Source organism: Ascaphus truei, chromosome 6 (assembly GCF_040206685.1).
Source record: "Ascaphus truei isolate aAscTru1 chromosome 6, aAscTru1.hap1, whole genome shotgun sequence".
Lineage (NCBI taxonomy): Eukaryota > Metazoa > Chordata > Amphibia > Anura > Ascaphidae > Ascaphus > Ascaphus truei.
The window spans coordinates 140,338,980-140,363,924 of NC_134488.1; the positions used below are offsets into that span (position 1 = coordinate 140,338,980).

The 24,945-nt window shown below is 48.2% G+C and overlaps 1 protein-coding gene across 2 annotated transcripts in view; it reads right to left on the minus strand.

The window, feature by feature from the left end:
• Positions 1 to 4,180: 4,180 nt before the first annotated feature.
• LOC142497995 (guanylate-binding protein 1-like) overlaps positions 4,181 to 24,945 on the minus strand; it is a 62,204-nt gene continuing 41,439 nt past the window's right edge. Inside the window, exons 6-11 of one of the 2 annotated variants that reach the window (XM_075606505.1) lie at positions 21,897 to 22,139; positions 20,836 to 21,119; positions 20,448 to 20,660; positions 10,103 to 10,205; positions 9,775 to 9,968; positions 4,181 to 4,529 (exon numbers count right to left, since the gene is read on the minus strand). In XM_075606505.1, coding sequence (XP_075462620.1) covers positions 4,314 to 4,529; positions 9,775 to 9,968; positions 10,103 to 10,205; positions 20,448 to 20,660; positions 20,836 to 21,119; positions 21,897 to 22,139 — 1,253 coding nt within the window. In that variant the 3' untranslated portion in view covers positions 4,181 to 4,313. The remainder of the gene's footprint in view (positions 4,530 to 9,774; positions 9,969 to 10,102; positions 10,206 to 20,447; positions 20,661 to 20,835; positions 21,120 to 21,896; positions 22,140 to 24,945) is intronic. The other variant, XM_075606504.1, reaches the window with a different exon arrangement.

A 24,945-nucleotide genomic window follows, 5' to 3' on the forward strand; every position in this document is an offset into this window, starting at 1 on the left:
AAATATTTTCAACAGGTCATTATAATGTTTTGATCCCCACCCCCCCAAATAAATAAAAATCACGTAAATAAAGCATGTGCATGACTAGTGTTGCATTAAAAAGCTACAGTACCGATTGAATAACAGAATATCAAGAATTTTTATGCAGGCACATGTCTGGAAACTAAACCAAAAAAAACACAAAAAAGGGGACCAATGGCTCCAGACAGTTCTTCTTGGGAAATTTTTTTGTTTAAGTTTTCTATTTCCTCACTTGAGAGGGAGGGGAGGTTACACTGCTCCAGATATTGTGAGATTGTCTCGAGAGATACCGGATCTCGGTCTGGGGGGTGGAGGTTGTAGAGGTCAGAGTAAAAATCTGCAAATTCCTTTGCTATCTCTTTCTCTATATACGAGACTTGCCCGTTTTTAGTACGAATTCTGGAAATCTGGGATTTAACTACCAGATACGCATACACCACAGTTGTGTAGCCAGGAGCCTGTCTGCCTTGTTGCCCCTGTCATTGAACTGTTGTCTTGTCCCCCTCAGTGCTCTCTCTACTTCCTCAAGCTGCGTTTGTTTAAGGGCCATTCTGGTTTGGGTTAGTTGTTGTAAGGCTCCGCGCTGTGGGTATACCCCGTCCAGTGCATACTTACCTTTTTCTAAGGTCATTCAGGCTCCCCGGCGGCATTATAGAAATAACTGATTGTATACCGCTCACCAAATAGCAGATAATATAGCCGGTGCAAAGGGATGGTACTGGTATAGCAAGTAAAAAGGAAGAGAAGAGATTAATCTTCCACAGATCCCCATAAGGCGTTTTAGGTAATTGATCAATCCTAGTACTGGGTGCAATTACCAGGGTTTTCCCTACAGTCCACTCCCATTTATATCAAGAAGCACTACATCCTTGCTATCTATTGTATTAGCCTGTTTGTGCAGTGGTAAAAGGGATCTGTGGAAGATTAATCTCTTGTCTTCCTTTTTACTTGCCTCCCCGGCGGCATTCCCTGTTCCTGGCTCCTTTCCCTGCACCTCCTGGGACGCGCGCACCCAAGCCGCTATTGGTTGGCGCCAGGTTACTGACTCCGCCTCCGCGGCACACGCTCCTTGCGTGTCGCCACTCGGGTCCTGTCAGCTCCCCCTCCCCACTTCTCCCTCCTTACCTGACCCTTCCCCTGTCCGTTCCTCTGCTCCTCCCCTTCTTCTCTTGGCTCCCAGACCCTCCGGTGCACCTTCCCAATGCTCCGCCTCCTCGGACGTCATGCACATGCCCGACACGCCCCATCTGTCTTGCCTCTCGGGTCCTCCTTCCCTCTCAGGTCCTCCTTCCCTTGTCCGTCCCTCCGCTCCTCCCCTTGCTCAGACCACTCCCAAAGCCTCTAGCAACTCTCCTCTACCTGGGCCTTATCTTGCTCACTCCTCTGTCCCTCCCCTCACTCCCATTGCCTGCTCTCCTATTAGGTTGCTCTTCGGGCCGCCGCTCCGTCACTCCCCTTTCTCTGATTGGTCCCAGACCCCTATATAATCCCTCTTCTCCATTTCCTCTTTGCTCTGCATAGCTTCTGTACCTTGGTGCTGTCTGCTCTTGCCTGGCCTCTCTTGTATTTTCAGTGCTGCTCCTGTCCCTGGAATCTTTGCTGACCTCCCTGGATTTGACCCTTGCTTTGAACTCTACTACGCTGCTCTCTGGAACCCTTAGGACTTCTACGCTGCAGACCTCTACAACCCTTGGACAAACTACTACGCTGCTCTCTCCGCTCCACGACCCAGGCTTATGAACAATCGGCTACGCTGCTCTCTCCAATCCATGACCCTTGGCATACGAACTTAACCCTTCTACGCCGGAGCTGTCAAGTACGGTATCATTTACATTCTTGTTACCCGGACCACCTACGCTACTACCACACTCCGGCCGTGCCCCCGTTTGCTGCTAGGTGTGTGGTTTTACCTTTTCCACCTCAGTCCCGGGGTCTCATCTGGCTTGTGGGCAGGCCGAGCGTTAGTTTTTTTACTGTAATCAGTTGATTACAGTGTTGTCATTACGTTAACACATACGGATAGTACTTAAAACCTCTATTTACAATGGTTGAAAACAGTACATTAATGTGATTTCTGAATATTGCAGCGTGACCTGAGCGCAGGATACCATCTTCAAGTTTTTTAGGTGGGGGAGAGTGAGGGGGAGCGAGGTGGAGGGGGAGCGAGGTGGAGAGGGAGCGAGGTGGAGGGGGAGCGAGGTGGAGGGGGAGCGAGGTGGAGGGGGAGCGAGGTGGAGGGGGAGCGAGGTGGAGGGGGAGCGAGGTGGAGGGGGGTGGAGATGAAGAAACGTGAATTTTTAACATAGAGGCATGCCGCAACCTTGTTTGCTCTTTTAATTCGTGAATTATTAACCACATTCACAGGTATTTGGGCAACTTCTACTTATTCCCGTATATCGGGCAGAGCTCGGTTTTCGGGAGGCCCTTAAACTTGGTGGGGAGAGAATTTGGTATGTTTAATTGGGGCATGGAGCATTTGGGGGCTCTTTTGGACAGTGAGAGAGGGGATACGTTCCTTGTCTACCTTGGGTAAATAGATTTGGGACATAAAGGGGATTGAGGGAGCCTGGTTAGTTTTCAGAGCTAGGTCTAAGGAGTCTGGGTGTGGGGGGAGGATGTGGGGAGCGGGGGGGGGAGCAGGGAGGGGGAGGCAGGGGAGTAAGAGGGGGGGGGATGTGTGGAGGGGGAATAGCTATAACAAGTGGGGGTACATCAAAATCGTGTTATTTCTGTAGAAACTGTGGAAAGCTATCAGGGAGACAAATACCAATTACTAAGGGGAGGATTGGTGAGGTAGCCATATACAACCTTACATTCTCGGTCCGCAGAAAGGCAGTTCATATCTGGCTTTTTGAAGTCCGGGGGAGGGGGGGGGGGAAGACCCCATCCTTCGCTTGAGAGCGGGTCAGTCCAGGGGTATGGACCCAGGTGCAGGTTCTCGTCCCGACCTCGCGAGTCGTGGGAGCTTCTGGGGAGGACAGCTGGTGAGGCGATAATCCGGGGATCTCCCGCGACCGGTGCAAGCCTGCAGCCGGACTCGCGGAGGCGGAGAGGCCCGACAGGCGTCAGGACCGGACAGGAGAGGGGTCGCCGGACATGAGCCGCATCTCCCTGGAAGAGAGGTGAGTGCTTTGGGGAGGTAGTATAGGGGCCAGCAGTTGAGTGGGTCCAACAGAGTTTGGGTGGTCTGTAGAGGGGGGGGGGGAGTGAGTGTGCGAAGGGACCGGGGGGTTTTGGGCAGAGGGGGAGGGAGCGGACCAGGGGGGGGGAGGGAAGGGGGGAGAAACAGAACAGGGGAGGAAAGGGGAAGGATGTGGTGGACCAGGAGGGGGGAGATGAGGAGGGGGCAGGGAACGTGGAGGCTAGTTAAGGGGGATGCTTTGCTGGGAGGCGATCTTTCCGATAGAGTTCCAGGGTCTTGGGCCAGGCATTGAAGGCGCCCAAGTGGTACTCTGCCGCCGCATCAGTTGAGGGGGGAGAAGACAGAAGCCAAAATCTACGTTACGCAGGTCTTCCTTCAGGGGCTGGAGGACATCAGCTGGATGTTGGTGAGGATGTAATTTTAAGGGACGACTCCTCAGTTAGGCACGATTTAAATAACATAGCATTATTTCCATCGCCCTCCACACCAGCAAAAGCCAGGTTTCATGGTCTGGGGAGGCGTAACCCCAAGACTTAAATAACGTTGTTATTGGAAGATAAAGCAACATTATCCCACAAACCCGAGATGTTAACCCGATGCCAAGTCTGTAGTACATTGCGTATGCATATAAAAACCAGAGGATAGGACAGTAACTGAAACTGGATGGGATGTTATATTCCATGAGTTAATGTGACATTTCTCCCCCCCTCCCCCCCCCCCCGATGTAACAGAGGCTTGTGAATCCCACCCATAGGAGCCAATTACAAATAACTCCTGTTGCCAAATTGCAAGGATGTAAGAGGAGTTATTTATGCATGCAGTAAGTGTAGCAAGTGTGCAGTTATCTCATGGAGAGTCACGCCCGTCCTGTTTATGTTAACGTACCGTGATTTTCTCTGATTTCACACAGATTAGTGAATCTCAGCCTAAGTAAGATATTTGCTGATGGTGATTTCTGGTGAGCTTTCAAAGCTCAGAATATTTTCACCAGCTGTGTGTAAAGATATATTCCATTACCTATCCATCTCTAGTGTTTCACCATTTATTTTTTCTACTTCCTAGGAAAAAAGGCTAATTACAGTATGCAAGGAGTAACAATGGTCAAATCTCCATAATGAGACAATAACTCAATGTTTATGGCTAATCCCCATCAGAGCACCTTCTTTAACAGATTGGAAGCTAACACGGCGGCTTTGCCATAAACATCTGGTAGAAAAATAGCGGCAGCATCCGCCAAAAGGCATATGCTGTCAGCTATCCAGGAACTGCTGGAGGTCTCGGCGTTCTGGATCTTCAGAGTTTGCACCTGCTCCTCCCGCACCTCCGCCTTGTGGTGGAATCCATCCTTCTCCATCGCCACCTTTTCCTGGACAGACAGAGAAGGTGTCAGGCTCAGCAGAACATTATTGCAAACGTATTATGAGCTGGCGCTGGCTGGGGGCGAGGATGACCTACTGACCCAGATACTAAATAACCATCGCTGTGATGAAGGATTCCTTCTTTAGCCGTTCCCCTTGTAATAGTGTCTGCCTCTCACCGCAGGGCAAGGTGAGAAATGCACCGCGCCTTCAGGGGCCCTGTGCTCACTCCTGTCTGCACCGGGATCAAACTTCAAACCAACCACAGGGGAGGGGGGACTAGAGGGGAGGGAGCGCTGGACTCCCCTCGGTGCCAGGAGGGAGTGCGGGGCTCCCGGACCATTAGGACCACTTCTCACAGAGGGATGTGTACTTTTTTTTTTGGAGAGGGCGAGTTTTTTCTCTGGGGCGCCTCCTCTAGCGTCACCATGGTGACAGATGTGAAATGACGCTGCCAGAAGGCTGCTTGTCCATGTAAGTCCCCTTCATTTTTTTTTCTCAGGGGGGTCAGTGATGCATGGTGGGCATCCCTTTAACCCAGACTTGGTGCTGCAAGCAGCTTTAAGCATGGTGAACATCTGGGAATAAAAACTAAATAGTAACATAGGGGAATTTGTTTTTTGTAATGTAATTTACTTCCTGCTGCCGGCAGGAGTGGGTGGGGGGAGCTGGGGTGTGTCGGCCATTCACCTACTGCTTGGCGTTGCTGTTCCAGGGAGCATACCGCTGTGAGAAGTGTGAGTGGGGGGCTCTTTAGAGTCAGAGATTGCTGATCTGAAGAGGAAACTTGCAATATTGAGGAACATTGACAATCTTGAAAGGAGTTTAGTGCTTGCTGAGCAGGTCCTTGCTTCAGCTAGTGGTGCAGATGGTGGCCTGTTAGTGAGGAGCAGGTAGGTAGCTGCGTAACTGTTAGAAGGGGGAGTAGGGGGAAGAGGCAGGCCAGTTCTGAGCTGACCCATCCCAATAGATTTGCCATATTGAGTGCAGTTATTGGAAGTGTCAGGGCAGGAATGTCAAGGCTGGGGGAGACAGATTCCTCTAGCAGCCAGGGGAATAGTTCCTTCAGCACAGAGGAGACTCGGGATACTCGGAAACCAAGAAAGATTGTGGTGGTTGGGTACTCCATTATTAGGAAGGAAGATAGGGCAATCTTTTGCCATGACTACATGAACCGAACAGTTTGTTGTCTCCTGGGGGCTTCAGTTTGGCACATTGCAGCACATTGCGGATTGTTGGGAGGGACTAGGACTGACCCGGTGGACATTATACACGTTGGAACCAATGACAAAGTTAGAGAAAGATGGATGGTCCTTAAAAAGGGATACAAGATACAAGCTTAAGGAAAGAACCTCAAGGTAGTATTTTCTGAAATACCAGTTATTGCCATGCGCTACCCCAGAGACAGTCGGAGATTAGGGAGGTTAATGCATGGAAAGTGGTGTAAGTGGTGTAAGAAGGAGGGTTTGGTGTTTTAGGAGCACTGCGACTCCATTTCTGCAAGGTGCTCTCTTTATGGTAGGGACGGATTGCACCTCAATGAAGGCGCTCCCCTGTACTAGAGGGGAGACTGTTAAAACGCTTGGAGAAGATATTAAATTAGGATGGAGGGGGGAGGGAGAAGAAACTGATCATGAACTAAATAGAATATATGGGGAAACAGCAAGGGGTCATGGAGGAATAATAGGGGTAAGTGGGAGTTTGGCAAGCAGCGAGAAACCCATACTAATTAGAAATAATAATAGAAAACTTCTAAAAACTAAACCAAGTGGGCGCAGAAAGGAAGGAGCAGATAAGATAATAGTAAAGGCTGGAAAAAAAACTTAAATGCATGCTTGCTAATGCAAGAAGCCTGACAGATAAAATGGGGGAGCTTGAATTAATAGCTGCAAGGGAGCAGTATGATATCATAGGCATTACTGAAACATGGTGGGATGAAACTCATGACTGGACAGTTAATTTAGAGGGTTATTCTCTTTTTCGGAAGGATCGAACAAATAGAAGGGGAGGTGGAGTATGTCTATATGTTAAACCGGATCTAAAACCTATTATAAGGGATGATGTCTATGAAGGGAATGATGAAAATGTAGAGACTTTGTGGATAGAAATTAGCAGTGGAGGTGAAAGTATAAAGAAAATGTTTGTGGGAATATGCTATAAACCACCAAATATCTGTGAGACTGAGGAAGCTAAAATACTTTTGCAAATGGAGAAGGCATCAAAACTGGGTCATGTTTGCATAATGGGTGATTTTAATAATCCAGACACAGACTGGGTGTGACGGTAGGGGTAGCTGGCTGACCTAGTGGGGAGAAATACCAGCTATTAACCCCTATAAAACCGTGTAACTTGGCTGTCCTAGTAATATTTCAATGCATATAAGGTAAATGCTGCACACCTAAAAAGAATAGTATAACCAGTGATACAATTACCGGTACTCCCGTGCTTGAACGAGAGCCTGTGATCAATCCAATTATTTCATGATGTGATTTGGGGGAGACATCGTATCAGAATTATAAGGAATGTAACAAAAATTGCAAAAGGGGCAATCAAATTAGCAAAAATGGATAATGAAAAAGGGATTGCAATAGAAAGTAAGGTCAACCCTAAAAAGATCTTTAAGTACCTTAATAGCAAAAAAAGGATCACAACCGGGGAATTACAGACCTGTAAGCCTGACATCGATAGTAGGGAAGCTACTTGAAGGTTTAATACAAGATAATATTTAGGAATACCTAATGGAAATTTTTTTTATTAGTAATAGTCAGCATGGATTTATGAAGGATAGATCTTGACATACTAACCTTATTTGTTTCTTTGAGGAGGAAAGTAGGAATTTAGACCAGGGTAACAAAGTTGACGTGATCTAATTAGATTTTGCAAAGGGTTTTGATAAGGTTTCACACAAGAGGTTGGTGTACAAAATAAAGAAAATTGGACTCGGTAAAAATATATGCACCTGGATTTTCATTTTTTTTGAAGGACAGACAACAGAGGGTTGTCATAAATGGAACTTTTTCAGGTTGGGCTAAAGTCATGAGTGGAGTACCTGAGGGATCAGTACTGGGACCCCTGCTCTTTAACTTGTTTATTAATGACCTTGCGGTTGGCATTGAGAGCAAAGTCTCCATCTTTGCTGATGACACTAAATTGTGTAAGGTAGTACAATCAGAGCAGGATGTAATTTATCTTCAGAATGACTTGGAGAGACTGGAAACGTGGGTAGGTAAATGGCAGATGAGGTTTAATACAGATAAAGGTAAGGTTATGTATTTGGGTAGCAAGAATAAACAGGCAACTTACAAATTAAATGGAGATAAATTGGGGGAATCCTCGATGGAGAAGGATTTAGGAGTGCTTGTAGAAAGCAGGCTTAGCAATAGTGCCCAATGTCATGCAGTAGCTGCAAAGGCAAACAAGATCTTATCTTGCATTAAAGGGGGAATGGATGGAAGGGATTTAAACATAATGATGTACCTTTATAAATCATTGATAACTATATACAAATATATTCGGGGACAATTCAAGGAGCTTTCAAAATAACTATTCATCCCAAGTACAAAGGACTCGGGGGCATCCCTTAAGGTTGGAGGAAAAGAGATTTCACCAGCAACAAAAGAAAGTAATGGAATTTATTACCCATGGAGACTGTGATGGCAGATACAATACAATATCTTCAAAAAAAAAAGGACATCTTTTTATAAAGGAAAGGTATTATCCTTTTTTTTAAATTTATTTAAAAAAAATACCAGGAAGTAATACATTGAGAGTTACCTCTGGTTTTCAAGTAAGGCAGGAAGGAGTTTATTTTTCCCTTACGAGATATCATTGGATGATATGTCACTGGGGTTTTTGTTTGCCTTCCTCTGGATCAACATACCGTAAGTACGGCTATAGGATAAAGTTTATGTCATCTAAATTTAGCACGGTTGAACTTGGACGCATGTCTTTATTTTAACCTCTTTTACTATGTAACCATGTAACCTCACTCACCCAGACTCCCTCTATGAGAATGTGTGGACCTGGGCGTGTGCTCTGTTTATTGACAATGTTTCTGTAAAAGTGACCAATTCTCCAATTTTGTTGAATTCATGTCTGTTCCGCTTGGACTTTTAAAGCGTGGATGGAGGCTAACTTTAATTTGGGATTTATCAGTGGGATGGAGCTTCCTATGAATAGATAACATTTTATAGGAGATAAGAACCAGTTTAAGTATGCAGCGCCACAAACTAAAACAAAGTGGTCTTTTTATGAGAGAAAGAAAACAAACACGCAGAGATTGGTGGTGCTCAGCCCCAGGAGAGGCGCAGAATGCGTTAGAGCTACCCCTTTTTGCCTCGCCAGAGGTTTGTGATGTGCCAATAAATAGATTTTTAATATTACTATTATCTAGCAGTCCAGCCCTGTTTGTGCACTGTGCAACGCCAATTTTTGCTTGCTTGTATTCCTCTAATCTGCACGGCTAGAGCACGCCAACAGAACGCCTACAGACGGGGATCTTGTGAGTAACTGGATACATCGTAGCACTAGTGGCTACCAGCCCATAGGTCTTTTTCTATGAAATGACTGTAAATTATAGTGGGGCTTGGTCTGGAAATAGGGCTCATTGCATCGGAGAGCCATTCACCTGGTCGGTTTTCTGCCTCTGGCCCTGTGTATTTGCAGCCTGACAGTGAGAGACTAGAAGATCTATTTGAATATGTAACTCACAATGCAATGGCAGATCAGCGGAATCTTGGCGAGAGGACAATGTATTCAGAGAGCAGGGACTTGTGATATATGCTGTACATTGTCACGGAGGTCTTTTGAAGCATGGACATTGGATTTGAGTCTCGTTCCGTTTGTTTGAGAGAAGGCTTGGCCTGTTGGTAACCTCCCTCCCTGCCTGGGAAGCAGATAAAGGTGGTTGCTCTTTGGAAATGAACTATATCTTGTCGTGTTAAGTGACTATAAAATAGAGATTGTAGAAGATAGAGGAAAGGGCAGGCTAGGAGCACCAAGAATGTATCTGCCCCCAAATTCTATGTTTTATGCTTGTGCCTGAGGCACCAACAATTAGATGTTAAACATAGGAACTTGTACATCTCCACTTACACTGCAGTGCTATATAATATGCTGAGCCTGTAAGTAGCGCCATGCAGAAGGATTATGACTGATACAGTGTTTTGTGATATCAGTGTACACTGACATGTGTTGTACATCGGCTCCCCAGCCAGTATCTGTCAGCGTGGTCTGCCACTGGGGTTACATTACCTTCATTCTCTCCTCCATCATCCACTCATTTTCCTTAAGTATCTTTGATCTGTCTTGTTCCAACTTCTCCTTCAACATCAGCGCCTGCTGCTCGAAACCTATCGCCTGCTCCTCCCTGAGCTTTTCCAGGCGAATGTTATTCTCCTTCTCAATCTCCATCTTCTGCTCTGCAGCCTCTCTCTGGATTCGACTCTCTGAAGTGGAGGATTATTATATAAAGGCACAGAAGTAATTCACAGGACCTCTTGTCCCGACTATTACACTGATCTCCAGGAGAATACTGAGAAAAGCCAGGCTCTTATACCACCTCACCTCCCACTCCTCTCACCTTCTATCTCCCTTTCTCTCTCGGTAAGAGATTGGTCCGCCTGCAGGATGGCAGCTTCCATCTTGGTCTTCTCCATGAGGAACTCCTGCAGCACCACAAGGGCCTGACGTAAGGAGAAGAGACAAAACATTCCTGGTCGCTCTATCTAGAAACATCACCCAAACGTTATATACTTTTATGGGGCATAGAATGAAACTAAAAGGACACAAACTAAACCCAGAGATAAAAGATATATGGGAACCCTGTATATGGAATTAGGGGTCCAGACAAGATGTCACTGCAAGAAGCCGCCATTGTGTGTCTGCCAGGCAATAAGGCACTCACAAGATCGAATTACTGGATTGTACCTTACAATCTTGTCAGTAACACAATGGGCAGTTTCACAAAACTGACTGCTGAGTGCATACGCCCGACTTTATTTTACCTGTACTTTATAACACAATAGAATCAGATCAGGTGAGTGTCAGATCAGGTGAGTGTTATCAGATCAAGCTATCTACTTCAACCATTTAGAAGCCGTTTTGGTCCTTGGAAGTGTAGATTTGTTGTACTGTATCTTGTGATACATTTAATGGATAGTGTACAGAGCTTTCCAAACCTCACAGGTCTCTTCCTCACATGTACAGAGCTTTCTAAACCACACAAGACTCTTTTCAAAAAATTATCTTTACTTAACCTGTGGGTTTTATAATGTTCTTTACATATAATTTCATCTGTGAAGAATATGTGTTCCTACTGAAGATTTCAGTGCACCATCAGCACCATTTATTAACTTGAACTCCATTACTGCTAATTTCTATGTAGCGCCTCCCCTTGGAGACTACTATTATCAGAGGTAACCTCCTTAATGGGTTAACGGAGTGGGATCACTCAGATTATTCCCCTCCCCATCATGTGATGCAGGATGACTATGCAGAAAGGGATAGCCCTTTGTGTGTCTTGAACAGTAATTTCACTGTAGGGAGTAGAAGGGTATATATAGCTCCACCCAATATTCTAGAAACAAGTTTCTCAGAGTTTAGACTGAAGCCTCAATGTGAGTCCTGTAAATAGGTTTAAGTGTATAGTTGTGTAAGGATGTCCTATCATCATTTATTTTCAGTTAAGGATATCGCCGTTTATATAGTTAACGCCCGTAGTAATGGCCCAAGATTGTTTTCTGGCCAGTAGAGAATTGAGCGTGTGCTCAGCAGGAAGTCCTCAGAGTAGAAGCTCCAGAGCATCGGCCCCACTGGAAGGTCCTCAGTAAACTCCCGATCTGACAAGTACTGTATAGACTAAGAATGCCGTGCACCGGAACGAGATAATGACCCCAGAGAATAGTATCCCCCAACAAGGCACTCTTGAGATGGGGCATTATTGAAGCTATGCAGGAGATCTGCAACATAGACAATACTAAGGAAAATAAGCCCAAATACCTTCCCGCATAGGACTGAGAGCCACCATGGGAAGAAGCGCAGAGTAACCATATTGTTTGCCCCCCATTAACGTCTGAAGCGTAGTCTGTTTTTGTATGCCGGGAATTATGAACGTCTGTGAATAAATTTCTTGTTTGTACTATAAATGTTCCTGGGGTCCATCCTAATTCTATCCGCATATCCCCGCCCAGCCTGCACGAACCCAGCACCCTAACCAGGTACGAGGGACTGAGCATTGCCATGTATATATCTAGCTCAATGTATTTTTTAACAAAGTTAGATTTTTCAGCTGCTTTTAAGATGTATGTAGCCCTGTTTCCTAGTGAACACAGACTGCTACCATATGCTGTATGACCTGTAGGCTCACAGGGCCTAAGCCTCCGGTGTGGGGAACACGTAATGATAGCTAATACCTGATACTTGGTGCAGCGTCTCCACCTGCGACAGCTCCCGCCAAAGGGGAGTTGGTCTTCGCAGGACACTTATGTACATCAACACACTCACAGCAATATAAACAACCAAATGACTTTACTAGCATGAATGAGGTTTGCGTGGTCATACTCATTAGCAGGTGTCCCTCCCTAGAGGACACACAATCTACGGCATCTCGCAGGACGCTAACTCCCCTCCTCCACCGTGTGATCCCACCCCGTGTCCAGTTTCCCCCTCCAGTCCAATATCTCCCCACCCTCCGAGTGAGATACTGAACCTATATGTGTTACTGCGCAGCCACTGTGTCCTGACTAAGGTGATATCGTTGGTGCACTTGTGGTTTACCTGCCGGGCACTCGAGTACCCGGGCCTGCAAGGGTCTTCACAAAGGATCAGTGGGTCGAGTTGACGTTGCAGGGCCGTCCGGGGCGATCCCACCCAGACACGCGGCAGCACGGCAGCAGGGTCTGAGCCCAGAGCTCCTGCTAACAAGTAATGTCTCTGGTAACGATCACGCACACACTACAGGAACTGGAACCTATCTAGGGCCAGTCCTTAACTCTGCTCCACACTACTGGGGCTCAGAGCCTAACAAGGCCTGGGGTATAAGGCCTAGGTAGGGGCTGACTGCCTCCCTACACCGGAGCTCCGTCTCCTTCCTCCTCCCGCTAGGTCTGACCAACGTGCGCGCACCCCGGCCCCTTTTTCCACCTTCCTCACGCCTGATTGGTTCTCGCGTGTCACAGGGTTCCACGGAGTCGCTAGGACTTGTAGTTCCCTGGGCTCCCTCCTTATCAGAGCTCTCCTCCTTCGCGGGCTTTTGCATCTATCCCTGCGCATGCGCAACCTCTGGTCTCGGCGTTCCTGCGCCTGCGTCAACCTCTAACATGGCGGCGCCCACTATGCGGAACCTCCGATACATCGGAGCGTTCCCTGCACTGCAACACTCTTTTTCTACAACAACATGGTGACCAAGGGGAGCCCGGCTACATCCTCCCCCTGTGGATTCCAATGTCCCCGCTTGGACGATACCTTTCAACTGGTACAACTTTTATATAATGAAAAATGCATAACATACGACATTCTCTCCTTCTACATAAGATTGTACATTTCGCTAAACATCACGATCACCGATTTTACTCGATTGCGAGCCCACTGCTGAGCCTCATAGTGGGGTGCCCCAAACTGATCATATGTCATCCTCATTGGAGGTTGCCCATTCCTTTGGCTTCGCCTTAACTGTTGCTCGGTCTCTCCCTCGGAAGAATGACTATCTTGGTCTTGAGGCTCAAGTTCTTCCCTTGCGGGGATTACAGTCTCTATATGATCATTACTCGGTACAAAGCATGGACTCTGCGGGTCCAATGTAGAATTTCCCGGAGCCACCCCCATGGGGCGTGTGCTCCCCGAGCCCTTTACCCGTAGCTCCACCGGGAGGTGCTCTCTGTTTAGGGCCCCTTTGAGAGGTTCCCTCTTGTGGATCTTCCTGAAGAACTGTGCTACCGGTCTCCGGATCATTCCCTCCCATCACAACATCCAACGATGATGCAGGCCACTCCAAATCCCCCTCTTCGACTTGTGGAATAGGGAGCAAATGATTTTGGTGCCATGTCTTCACCCGACCCTCCAAGTCCTTAATACGATAAACCGGAAAGACCAGGCATCTGTGAGGCTACCTCGTACACTCCCTCTCCATCGGTCAGCCAATTTATGTTTCCCCGGTACTCCAGGATTACGGAGAAGAACGGCGTCTCCCGGCTTAATGTCTTGATGTTTGACTTTATGATCATAACGGCGTTTGTTTCCTACATTCAGCTTCTCTGTAGATTTCTCTGCCTGCAGATAGGCCCGTTGCAGATTCTCTTGCAGTCTCTGTACATACCGGAAATGGGTGGTATTGTGCACCCCATCAGTGGAGACTCTCAAACGTATGTCCACAGGCAGTCGGGCTTCTCGACCAAACATCAAAGTATGGAGAGAACCCAGTGGAATCATGTCGAGTGCAATTGTAAGCGTGCACTAATGTTTCCACATGGCGGCTCCACTCAGCCTTTTCTACTCCCGTTAACGTGCCCAGCATGTCCAGCAACGTGCGGTTGAATCGTTCGGGCAGTGCATCCCCTTCTGGGTGATATGGGGTGGTTCGGGATTTAGTGATGTGTAAGATCTTTAGTAGTTCTCTTATCAATTTGCTTTCAAAGTCTCGGCCTTGATCGGAATGTAGTCGTTGGGGAAGTCTGTAATGCATGAAGTACTTTTCCCAGAGCACCTTGGCAACCGTGATGGCTTTTTGGTCTTTCGTCGTGAAGGCCTGGGCGTATCTAGTGTAGTGATCAGTGATGACCAGCACATTGCCGATGCCTCGGCTATTTGGTTCGATACATAGGAAGTCCATGCATACTAAGTCCATGGGCCCGGTGCTTTTTAAGTGGCCCATTGGGGCGGCCCTGGTAGGCAATGTCTTCCGCTGGATGCACCGCACACACCGCCGACAGTGATGCTCTACTGCTTCTCTCATTTTCGGCCAGAAGAACCGATCCCTTACCAATCCAAAGGTCTTGTCAACCCCCAGATGACCATGCTCGTCGTGTAGTGCCCTCAGCACCAAGTACTGTAATCTTTTAGGTAGTACTTGTTGCCTCCTATTTGGGTGGTTATGGTACTCTAAACTCGGTATAGCAAATTGTCCCGTATTTCGAATTTATCGGCTTCTCGCATCAGTATACTGTACCTCCAACGTCGCCAGGAGCATGTCTGAGGAGGGCAGGGCGGTTTTGCCGGATAGCATAACGAATGGCTTCCGCTACCGGATCTCGTTCTTGGTAATGCACCATATCTTTCCAGGCTATGATCTTGTCAGGGGTAACGTGAATACCGCTGGGGTCCCGATATGCTTCCGGGATAGCGTTGGATGCGCATCCTAGGGAGTCGGCCACCCTTAACTCAGAGAGCGCCACTTAAACATTGACTATGGCAGTGGTACAACACAGGGCCCTCCTCCTGGGTCCCGGAATTTCTTCCCATTGATCGTCATCGGGAGTTGCGGCCAGCCCCGGTCGTCTAGACAGAGCGTCAGCCCCAATGTTCAAGGGATAAAGTGATAGGGGAGCCCCTGCTGCTGCCTCATTAAGTTGATATGAACGGTGAACGGTGCTTTGGGTAAACAATGAATAGGTAGAGAGGATAGAGTCCTCTCTACCTATCCAATGTTCAAGGGACCTGGTTTATATTTCAGGGTGAAGTTGTAGTTGAAGAGGACCGCCAGCCAACGGTGGCCGGCCGCGTCGAGTTTGGATGAGGTCATGATATAGGTGAGCGGATTGTTGTCAGTACGCACCTCGAACGACACCCCGTAAAGGTAATCATGAAGTTTGTCCATGATGGCCCACTTGAGGGCCAAGAACTCAAGCTTGTGCACTGGGTAGTTCTGGTCACTGATTGTAAGGCTGCGGCTGATATAGGCCACGGGTCGCAGCCCTTCTGGATACTTTTAATGTAACACCGCCCCTAATCCGCCTAGGCTAGCATCCACATGTAGTATATACGGTTGCTCGGGGTCTGCATAGGCCAATACGGGGGCCGCGGCCAAACTGTTTCAGGTCCACAAAGGCTTGCTCGCACTCTGTCGGCCATTTGTCCCCGAAGGGCTGTCGGGTAGGCGTGGCCTTCCAGCCGGTGTCTTCAGGATATATTTTCAGAAGACAGTTAAGGGCTTTGGCCCGTCGGGAATATCTCTCCACAAACCGGCGGAAGTACCCACAGATTACCAGGAACGACCGCAACTCCACCACATTGTCAGGTCGGAGCCAATTAACGACGGGTTCTATTTTGGCGGGATCAGTGGCAATCTCCTCCGCGGACACTATGTGCCCCACATAAGTCACCGATGTCCTACAGAAGCGGCATTTATCCAGGGAGAGCTTGAGTCCTTCTTGAGCTAACCGGTCCAGCACCTTCAGGAGCCTGGCCTCGTGTTCCTCCAGGGTTTGCCCGAAGACTATGATGTCGTCCAAATACACTAGCACTCTCGGGATTCAAGTCACCTAAAGTCTTCTCCATTAGCCGCTGTAAGGGGGCGGGGGCACCACATATACCTTGGGGCATGCGGATGAATTGGTAGAACCCCAGTGGACAAATGAACGCCGTTTTCTCTTGGTCCTCGGGGCTCATGGGTACCTGGTAGTAGCCAGACCGGAGGTCCAGTACACTGAACCATTTGCTTCCATGGAGGGCGTTCAGGATTTCCTCTATGCGGGGAAGATTATACTGGTCCGGCACAGTCCGATTGTTCAGTGTCCGGTAATCTACACATAGCCTCACGGTCCCATTCTTCTTTCTCACTACTACTATTGGTGAAGCGTAAGGGCTTCATGACTGTGACGATTCCGGCTTCTTCCATTTCTTGAAGGACGGTCCGTACATCATCTACGTCTCAAGTAGCGAGCCGGCGGGGACGTTCTCTGAACGGCTTTGTATCACTCATCCGAATAGTGTGTTGGGCACTGCGACTGCACCCCACATCCATCTCTCCGGTAGAGAATACTTCTCGTCTCTCTTCCAGCTGAACTCGCAGCCTCTCCTTCCATGCTTCTGACAATCCGGACGAGTCGAAGTCTAAGTTCGCGCCGGGACGTTCCACTCGGGTAGCATTTACTTGCACTGCCTCATCTACCGAGCGGACAGGATAAATTCTCCCTATTCTCTGTCCCGCATCAATGGCCATGGGGAATGGAGAAAGATTCTGGACCATCACATAAATCCGACGGGGAATGGCAGTCGGCCAATCCCGGAATTCAGATACCAGTTGGTATCCTCGGCTGACATCTTCTGGCGTGCTTTCTAGGGGAAAAAACTGCTCCTCGTCTACCCGTTCTGAATATGCGCACCAGGCGGGCACCCTCTGTCTCCCCTGGTAAGAGTCTCGTCAGCCCCGCTTGGCCACATAACAACAGTCCATAGTCCTCCGAGGGTGTCGAAGGGAAATCCGGATTCGCCTGGACAAGCTGCAGTTGTAAGCTGGACATGGGCAACTCATTGGTTTCTTGTAGGTAGGCCCTGATGACGGCTTGTACAATGTCCGCATTCGTGCCTAGAATGATCGGGTACTTAGGTGGGTCTTTGGGTTCTGGGCACACCAGAGCATCCACATTCATGGGGTGAGACTTTCCGGTATTGAGCTGTTGTATTTCCAGGCCCACTGTTACTATTCCGTCGATGGGGTAGTCTTCATTGCTTAGCCCTCTTACTTTGATATGCTCTGTCGACTTCAGGGGCCGCTTCTGGAGGTGTCGATCATAAAATCCTCGATATATGATGGTCACTTGAGATCCTGTGTCCAGTAGAGCGGATGAGTAGATACCGTCTACTAGCACCCGTATCAGAGCTACCGGTCCCATGCGGTTACTCCCGTCTTCGGGCCCTTCGCCACTTTGGTTGGGGTTGCGGTTTTCTCCGCTGGCCACGTAAACACCACATATCATGGCATTTGGTGTGAACTTCTTGGGTGAAGGGCTCCGGTGGCGGCACTCCCCCATCCGGCAATCATAAGAGATATGGCCCTTCTTCCCGCACTTGTAACAGGACATATCCCTGGGTGGGATGCGGCGATTATACAGAGGCGAAGTTCGTCCGGCATACTTTGGCCGCTCGGGGCCGGGTTTATCCGGAGGATCTTCCTTCTTCTCAGTACCCCCTTTGGGTTTGGGGCTGCTGGCTGCTTTAGCTTTCTGGGGGGAATGGAGCATTAGATGCGTTTCGTGCTCTTTGACTTGCTGTAATAGTTTGATAAACGAGGGGGGAAGCTCTCGAGTGAGATTATCACGGATCATGTTCGCGATAGGGTGACTAGGACTGGATCCCCGTAGGTATTGTTTGTGGAGGTATTCATCCATCTGTGAGGCTGTCACGTACTTATGGTGTAGTAGGGGACCTAATGAAATTTGCACGCGGTGGAAGTAGGCAGATAAGTCTTCTCCATCTTTTTGGTTGATGGCATAGTATTTGGCCCACAAGGCCCCATCATCCTCGGTCGCGCTGTAGGCCTCGACTAGGAACTCGATCATCATCCGAGAGGTCAGGTCGGGATACTGTTCTCGGTGAATGCTGATCAGGGTGGACGACGGGGTTCTCAAGCACTCCATGAGGCGTTGACGTTTCTTCCATCACCCCCCGAGTGTGCTCCTTCCAGGGGTCTATCCCATCTTCCCCCGTGGGTACAGGCAGAGTCCCAGAGAAAGCCTTCAATTTCCTGTAGTTCTGGGAATGCGTGGCCAGGGTGAGCGCTTCTACTAACGGAGGTAAACTGGGTGGGGTGGTTAGCCGGTCTACCTTATCATTTAATTTCTGCAGCATGTCACTACGCAAATCCGCATCTTCTAATACGCTAGACCCTGGATAGCTAACACCTGACTGACAGCTGCCCGCTTCCCTAGCGGGGTAGTGAGCAGAGGTGAGAGTAGGGCAGTCGTCACCCCGTCCCCTCACAGGGGCATCTCGGAGTGGGTAGACAAAGGGGCTTCCGCCGGGCGGGGAGTTGGGAAGCTGCAGGTATTGAGGAACTGCAGGCTCGAGGACTACTAGATCTTGCAGGCAATCTACTAGCAAGGTGTTCCACTTAGCGTCTTGGTCTATGAGAACATCTACCAGGTGGGCTTTGGCAAAACCAGGTAGTTGTCGTAGGGCCGTTTTCAATGTCTCTAATGGTAGGGCCATGGGTACTTGTGTCACAGCCACCACGTGGCGGGCATTTGCATTTGCATTTGCCGTGCCCAGTCGTGCACTCTCTGACGCGAGGGAAGGGCCATGATGGAGGTAGGTGTTTACGCGAGGGGTACCCCAGGTCTGAGTATCTCAGCAGCGCCTCCAAATGTAGCCCTCTTTCCTAGTGAACACAGACTGCTACCATATGCTGTATGACCTGTTGGCTCACAGGGCCTAAGCCTCCGGCGTGGTGAACCTGGGGTACACATAATGATAGCCAATACCTGATACTTGGTGCAGTGCCTCCACCTGCGACAGCTCCCGCCAGAGGGGGAGAGGGTCTTCGCAGGACACTTATGTACATCAACACACTCACAGCAATATAAACAACCAAATGACTTTACTAGCATGAATGAGGTTTGCGTGTAATACTCATTAACAGGTGTCCCTCCCTAGAGGAGACACAATCTACGGCATCTCGCAGGACGCTAACTCCCGTCCTCCACCGGGTGATCCCACCCCGTGTCCAGTTTCCCCCTCCAGTCCAATATCCCCCCACCCTCCGAGTGAGATACTGAACCTATATGTGTGTCTGCGCAGCCACTGTGTCCTGACTAAGGTGATATCGTTGGTGCACTTGTGGTTTACCTGCCGGGCACTCGAGTACCCGGGCCCTGCAATGGTCTTCACAAAGGATCAGTGGGCCGAGTTGACGTCGCAGGGCCGTCCGGAGCGATCCCACCCAGACCTCCTGCTAACAAGCAATGTCTCTGGTAACGATCACGCACACACTACGGGAACCGGAACCTATCTAAGGCCAGTCCTTAACTCTGCTCCACACTACTGGGGCTCAGGGCCTACAGTAACTGGGCCTGGGTTATAAGGCCTAGGTAGTGGCTGACTGCCTCCCTACACCGGAGCTCCGTCTCCTTCCGCCTTCCGCTAGCTCTGACCAACGTGCGCGCTCCCCGACCCCTTTTTCCCCCTTCCTCACGCCTGATTGGTTCTCGCGCGTCACGGGGTTCCGCGGGGTCGCTGGGATTTGTAATTCCCTGGGCTCCCTCCCTATCAGAGCTCTCCTCCTTTGCAGGCTTTTGCATCTATCACCGCGCATGCGCAACCTCTGGTCTCGGCGTTCCTGCGCCTGCGCCAACCTCTAACATGGCGGCGCCCTCTACGCGGAACCTCCGATACATCGGAGCGTTCCCTGCACTACAACACTCTTTCTCTACAACATGGTGACCAAGGGGAGCCCGGCTAAATGTATAAATGTATATTATCAATGATTAGAGCAAAAGGGGAGACCGAGAGTGTTAGAGAAACAAAGGGGCGTCACCTTAAAGGGTTGGTGTGTATCATGTGATCCCCTTCCTTTAAGGTGATGTCACAGCACCCAAAAAATGGAAGGTATCACATGTTAGAGCAACCAATCAGGTTGCTTTTGTACCATGTGATTCCAACAAACTTGGCTGAGAGTTCATTCTCAACCAAGTTTGCTGGATGTTCAAATGGTACATCCACCAATAGGATTGGTGGATATATCTTGTGACTGTCAAATGTGGCATTACAGGCCTTGTATACGGCCAGTCACGTCTCATTTGATAGGAAGAGCTTCAAGCAACACCTATAAGATGGCATCTTTAAAGGAAAAAAAGGAGACTTATCAGAGACTTGTCGTCAATGAACAGAGGATTCATTGCTTCGGGTCAAGTCGAGGATGGGTAGTATCCATCATTCTGACCTGGGAGAGTCCACAGACCACAGTAATTGATCAATGCAGTCAGAGATCACTGTACCTTTATCCCTTTTCCAGGTGTTCTATTATAAGCATCCACCAGCTTCTGCTTCTCCTCCAGTAAGTGTTTGTGTCCTCCAGGCTTGCAGAAATCTCCGTGCGTTAGCCTTTGCTCCAGAGTTGCGCTCAGCTCCTGAATCAGAGCTCCGCACTTTCTGGCTGATGCTTCTTCATTGTATAAGGAAAACTCCCCAAATTTCTGGTTCAGGTCACGCTGCGAAAAAAAACAGTTTCAGTTGGAGCTTGACATTAGTAGAGGAGAACGCTCAGCCTGTACTTCATGATAGGGGAGCTCAGCTTATAGTTAGTTGTGGGAAGGGTCCAGATAGGTGTTAATGTAGGAAGAGACAGGGGGAGATATTTGGGTTATTCTAGTTAATGTAACTCACCATGAGCTGAGCCTGATACTCCCGCTTGTCATCCTTGAAGGACCGGTCCATAAAGACTCTCACAGCCTCCTTCTCACACTCCATTTGCAGATTCAGGAAATGTTCTTGTGACTCGGTTGGAAAACTCTTTGCCAGTTGTCTCATCAGATCTTCATATTTGGACAGCGCTTCATGAATGGCTGCTGTATTCTCAATCTGGGCCAGAGCCAGCACTGCGTTCTCCATGCAAGGGACTGAGCCGCTACGAATTGAGTCCACGTACGTGACCGTGAGATTCCCGAGCACTGGGACACAGAAATCACGTGGTTAGAGGAGAAACAGCCATTATGGGGTTTAATTATCAAAGCATCACAGCGACAAAACTCAAGAAATACCCAGCACCAGATCAAGGTGCAGCATACACTTCTGTGACAGGGATTTCTCCCCCCCCCCCTGAAAAACGCTGTATTTTGCATTAATATTGTGTAAGATTTGCATTCAGGAGTCACGCCAATGTCAATTAGCTCCGTACTGCTTTTCCATTATTAAAATTACCCTGATGGTCATTAACGAGAGGGGGTAATTTGTTCCAATAACCACAAATCTACAGGGGTCCTTTCCCCTGTATGGATTTTCTTTGCCTGGTTGCAGGTCCCTTAGCTTTAGTTGTTACTATGTAACTCCCATAGCTGGCTTCTTAGTCTGTTGACCTGGCAACCCCCCCCCCCCTTTACAGCTGTGTGACTTGGACTGCCCCTCCTCACCTTGCTACTTGGTGCAGTCTCTGTCCCATTCCTGCTTGCATAGGAAGCATGCTTCCGTTTCAAGCGAGCAGCCATTGTGAGTAGTTACACCTCACTGATTTCCCCAGAAAATGATTGTCTTGTCACCTTCCCTTCTTCGGCTACCTTCACATTTCCCCCCTATTTGATAATGTTGTACTTCAATAAAAAGTCTTCGGAAACTTAAAGAAAGGACGCTGTGGGCATCGACAAGGGATGAGTTTAGCTGCCTATTACAACTCATTAGCCACAGTGAGCCTGGGACAGAAGAGGCATCAGATGCTTTCATTTGCCACTCACTTCTCCCGGTCACAGTGTGTCCTCCTGCGAGGGTCTTGGTCTGACTGTTCACATACACATATTCACAGAATATCTCCGCCTGTTTCACAAAGTTCCTGCAAAGCTGGGACTCGGGCAGCTCCTCCACACGGTGAAGGTTCGATGGAGGCGCCGGAGTCTCAAACACAAAACACTTGTGCGAGTGGAAAAAGTGGTGAATACACTCCCGGGGAAGGTTGTAATCCATCACGTTCTTATTAAGACCTTAAGAAGAAATAAACAGTTAAACTACATAAAACAGCTGTCACAGTGTGTGTGCTGCAGTAATGTATCCTTACATGGATCCTGTCACAGTGTGTGTGCTGCAGTAATGCATCCTTACATGGATCCTGTCACAGTGTGTGCTGCAGTAATGCATCCTTACATGGATCCTGTCACAGTGTGTGTGCTGCAGTAATGCATCCTTACATGGATCCTGTCACAGTGTGTGCTGCAGTAATGCATCCTTACATGAATCCTGTCACAGTGTGTGCTGCAGTAATGCATCCTTACATGGATCCTGTCACAGTGTGTGCTGCAGTAATGCATCCTTACATGGATCCTGTCACAGTGTGTACTGCAGTAATGCATCCTTACATGGGTCCTGTCACAGTGTGTGTGCTGCAGTAATGCATCCTTACATGGATCCTGTCACAGTGTGTGTGCTACAGTAATGCATCCTTACATGGATCCTGTCACAGTGTGTGTGCTGCAGTAATGCATCCTTACATGGATCCTGTCACAGTGTGTGCTGCAGTAATGCATCCTTACATGGATCCTGTCACAGTGTGTGCTGCAGTAATGCATCCTTACATGGATCCTGTCACATTGTGTGTGCTACAGTAATGCATCCTTACATGGATCCTGTCACAGTGTGTGTGCTGCAGTAATGCATCCTTACATGGATCCTGTCACAGTGTGTGTGCTGCAGTAATGCATCCTTACATGGATCCTGTCACAGTGTGTGCTGCAGTAATGCATCCTTACATGGATCCTGTCACAGTGTGTGCTGCAGTAATGCATCCTTACATGGATCCTGTCACAGTGTGTGCTGCAGTAATGCATCCTTACATGGATCCTGTCACAGTGTGTGCTGCAGTAATGCATCCTTACATGGATCCTGTCACAGTGTGTGTGCTGCAGTAATGCATCCTTACATGGATCCTGTCACCGTGTGTGTGCTGCAGTAATGCATCCTTACATGGATCCTGTCACAGTGTGTGCTGCAGTAATGCATCCTTACATGGATCATGTCACAGTGTGTGTGCTGCAGTATTGCATCCTTACATGGATCCTGTCACAGTGTGTGCTGCAGTAATGCATCCTTACATGGATCATGTCACAGTGTGTGCTGCAGTAATGCATCCTTACATGGATCCTGTCACACTGTGTGCTGCAGTAATGCATCCGTACATGGATCCTGTCACAGTGTGGGTGCTGCAGTAATGCATCCTTACATGGATCCTGTCACAGTGTGTGCCGCAGTAATGCATACTTACATGGATCCTTTCACAGTGTGCTGCAGTAATGCATCCTTACATGGATCATGTCACAGTGTGTGCTGCAGTAATGCATCCTTACATGGATCCTGTCACAGTGTGTGCCGCAGTAATGCATCCTTACATGGATCCTGTCACAGTGTGTGTGCTGCAGTGATGCATCCTTACATGAATCCTGTCACAGTGTGTGCTGCAGTAATGCGTCCTTACATGGATCCTGTCACAGTGTGTGTGCTGCAGTAATGTATCCTTACATGGATCCTGTCACAGTGTGTGTGCTGTAGTAATGCATCCTTACATGGATCCTGTCACAGTGTGTGCTGCAGTAATCCACCCTTACATTGTCCTGTCACATTGTGTGCTGCAGTAATGCATCCTTACATGGATCCTGTCACAGTGTGTGTGCTGCAGTAATGCATCCTTACATGGATCCTGTCACAGTGTGTGCTGCAGTAATTCATTGACAAAGTTGAAGGGAAAAAAGGACATTAAGGGGTTTGACGTAAACAGCCCTAGGGTCTAAGCAGCCATTTTGTCTGACTATTTTTGACAACCATCTTTTCATCGTTCTAGTCCTTGTCTGTCATTTATGTTGTAATGTGCTGTGTTTGTGTCATCCATTTTGTCTTCTGTCTGTATGAAAGCTGCATGAAAGTTATAGTGGGTTAAAGGATGTTTCGCTATCAATGTTTACTGATAACAGCCCTGGCCAGCCCAGCTGCAGAAGAAGGGAGGGGGCATACAGCCTTGAGGAGTGAGATCAGAATTAGAGTCAACTTCTCACATTTATGTGCCAGGTGGAGTCTTGAGAAGTGAGATCAGAATTAGAACCGACTTCTCAGCATTCGAGTGTCTGGTGGAATCAGAGATAGAAATAATTTCTCACATTCAACCCCTTAAAGAATGCATTACACAGCACCCCAGCGTATGTAGAGTAAAGGTTACTGAGCTTTGTATAATGAGTTTAGTTGACTCTCATTTTCATTTTTGTTATGTATTACAAGATTATGTCATTTTAGTGACGAGCAAGCAACCCCATAAAGGGGCGTGAGCTTTAGTTTTTAGGGTATAAGTGTATATCGTATTACCTGCAGAGAGCTTTTGTTTTGATGCTGTCTCCGCTGTGTGCACCTGAAATAAACTCATTTGGTAACTGAATGTGTGTTGTAACATTTTTTACAGCTTTCACAATTTGGTAGCAGAGGATGGTTTCCAATATCTCGGATGCAGAGCACCTGGATAAGCCCCTCCATCACTCAATCTTGATCGCTCATAAGAGTCAAGGTAATGGCACCTTTTTGCAAAAGCCTAAGTCTAAATTGTTTGTGTGATGTGTAGAGAGCTTGGTCTGAAAGGGTGTATCCACTGAGTGACGGATAAACCTGCAGTTTCAAGTGAGTTTATTGATCTCTATTCCTGTATCCATTTTAAAGTATTAGAGTTGTAATGTTTTGTTAGGGACTAAGGTGAGAGTCCGTTAAAAGCTTTGGTGTTTTGGTGATGTAGAGGAATGTGTGTATGCTTAAGGGTTG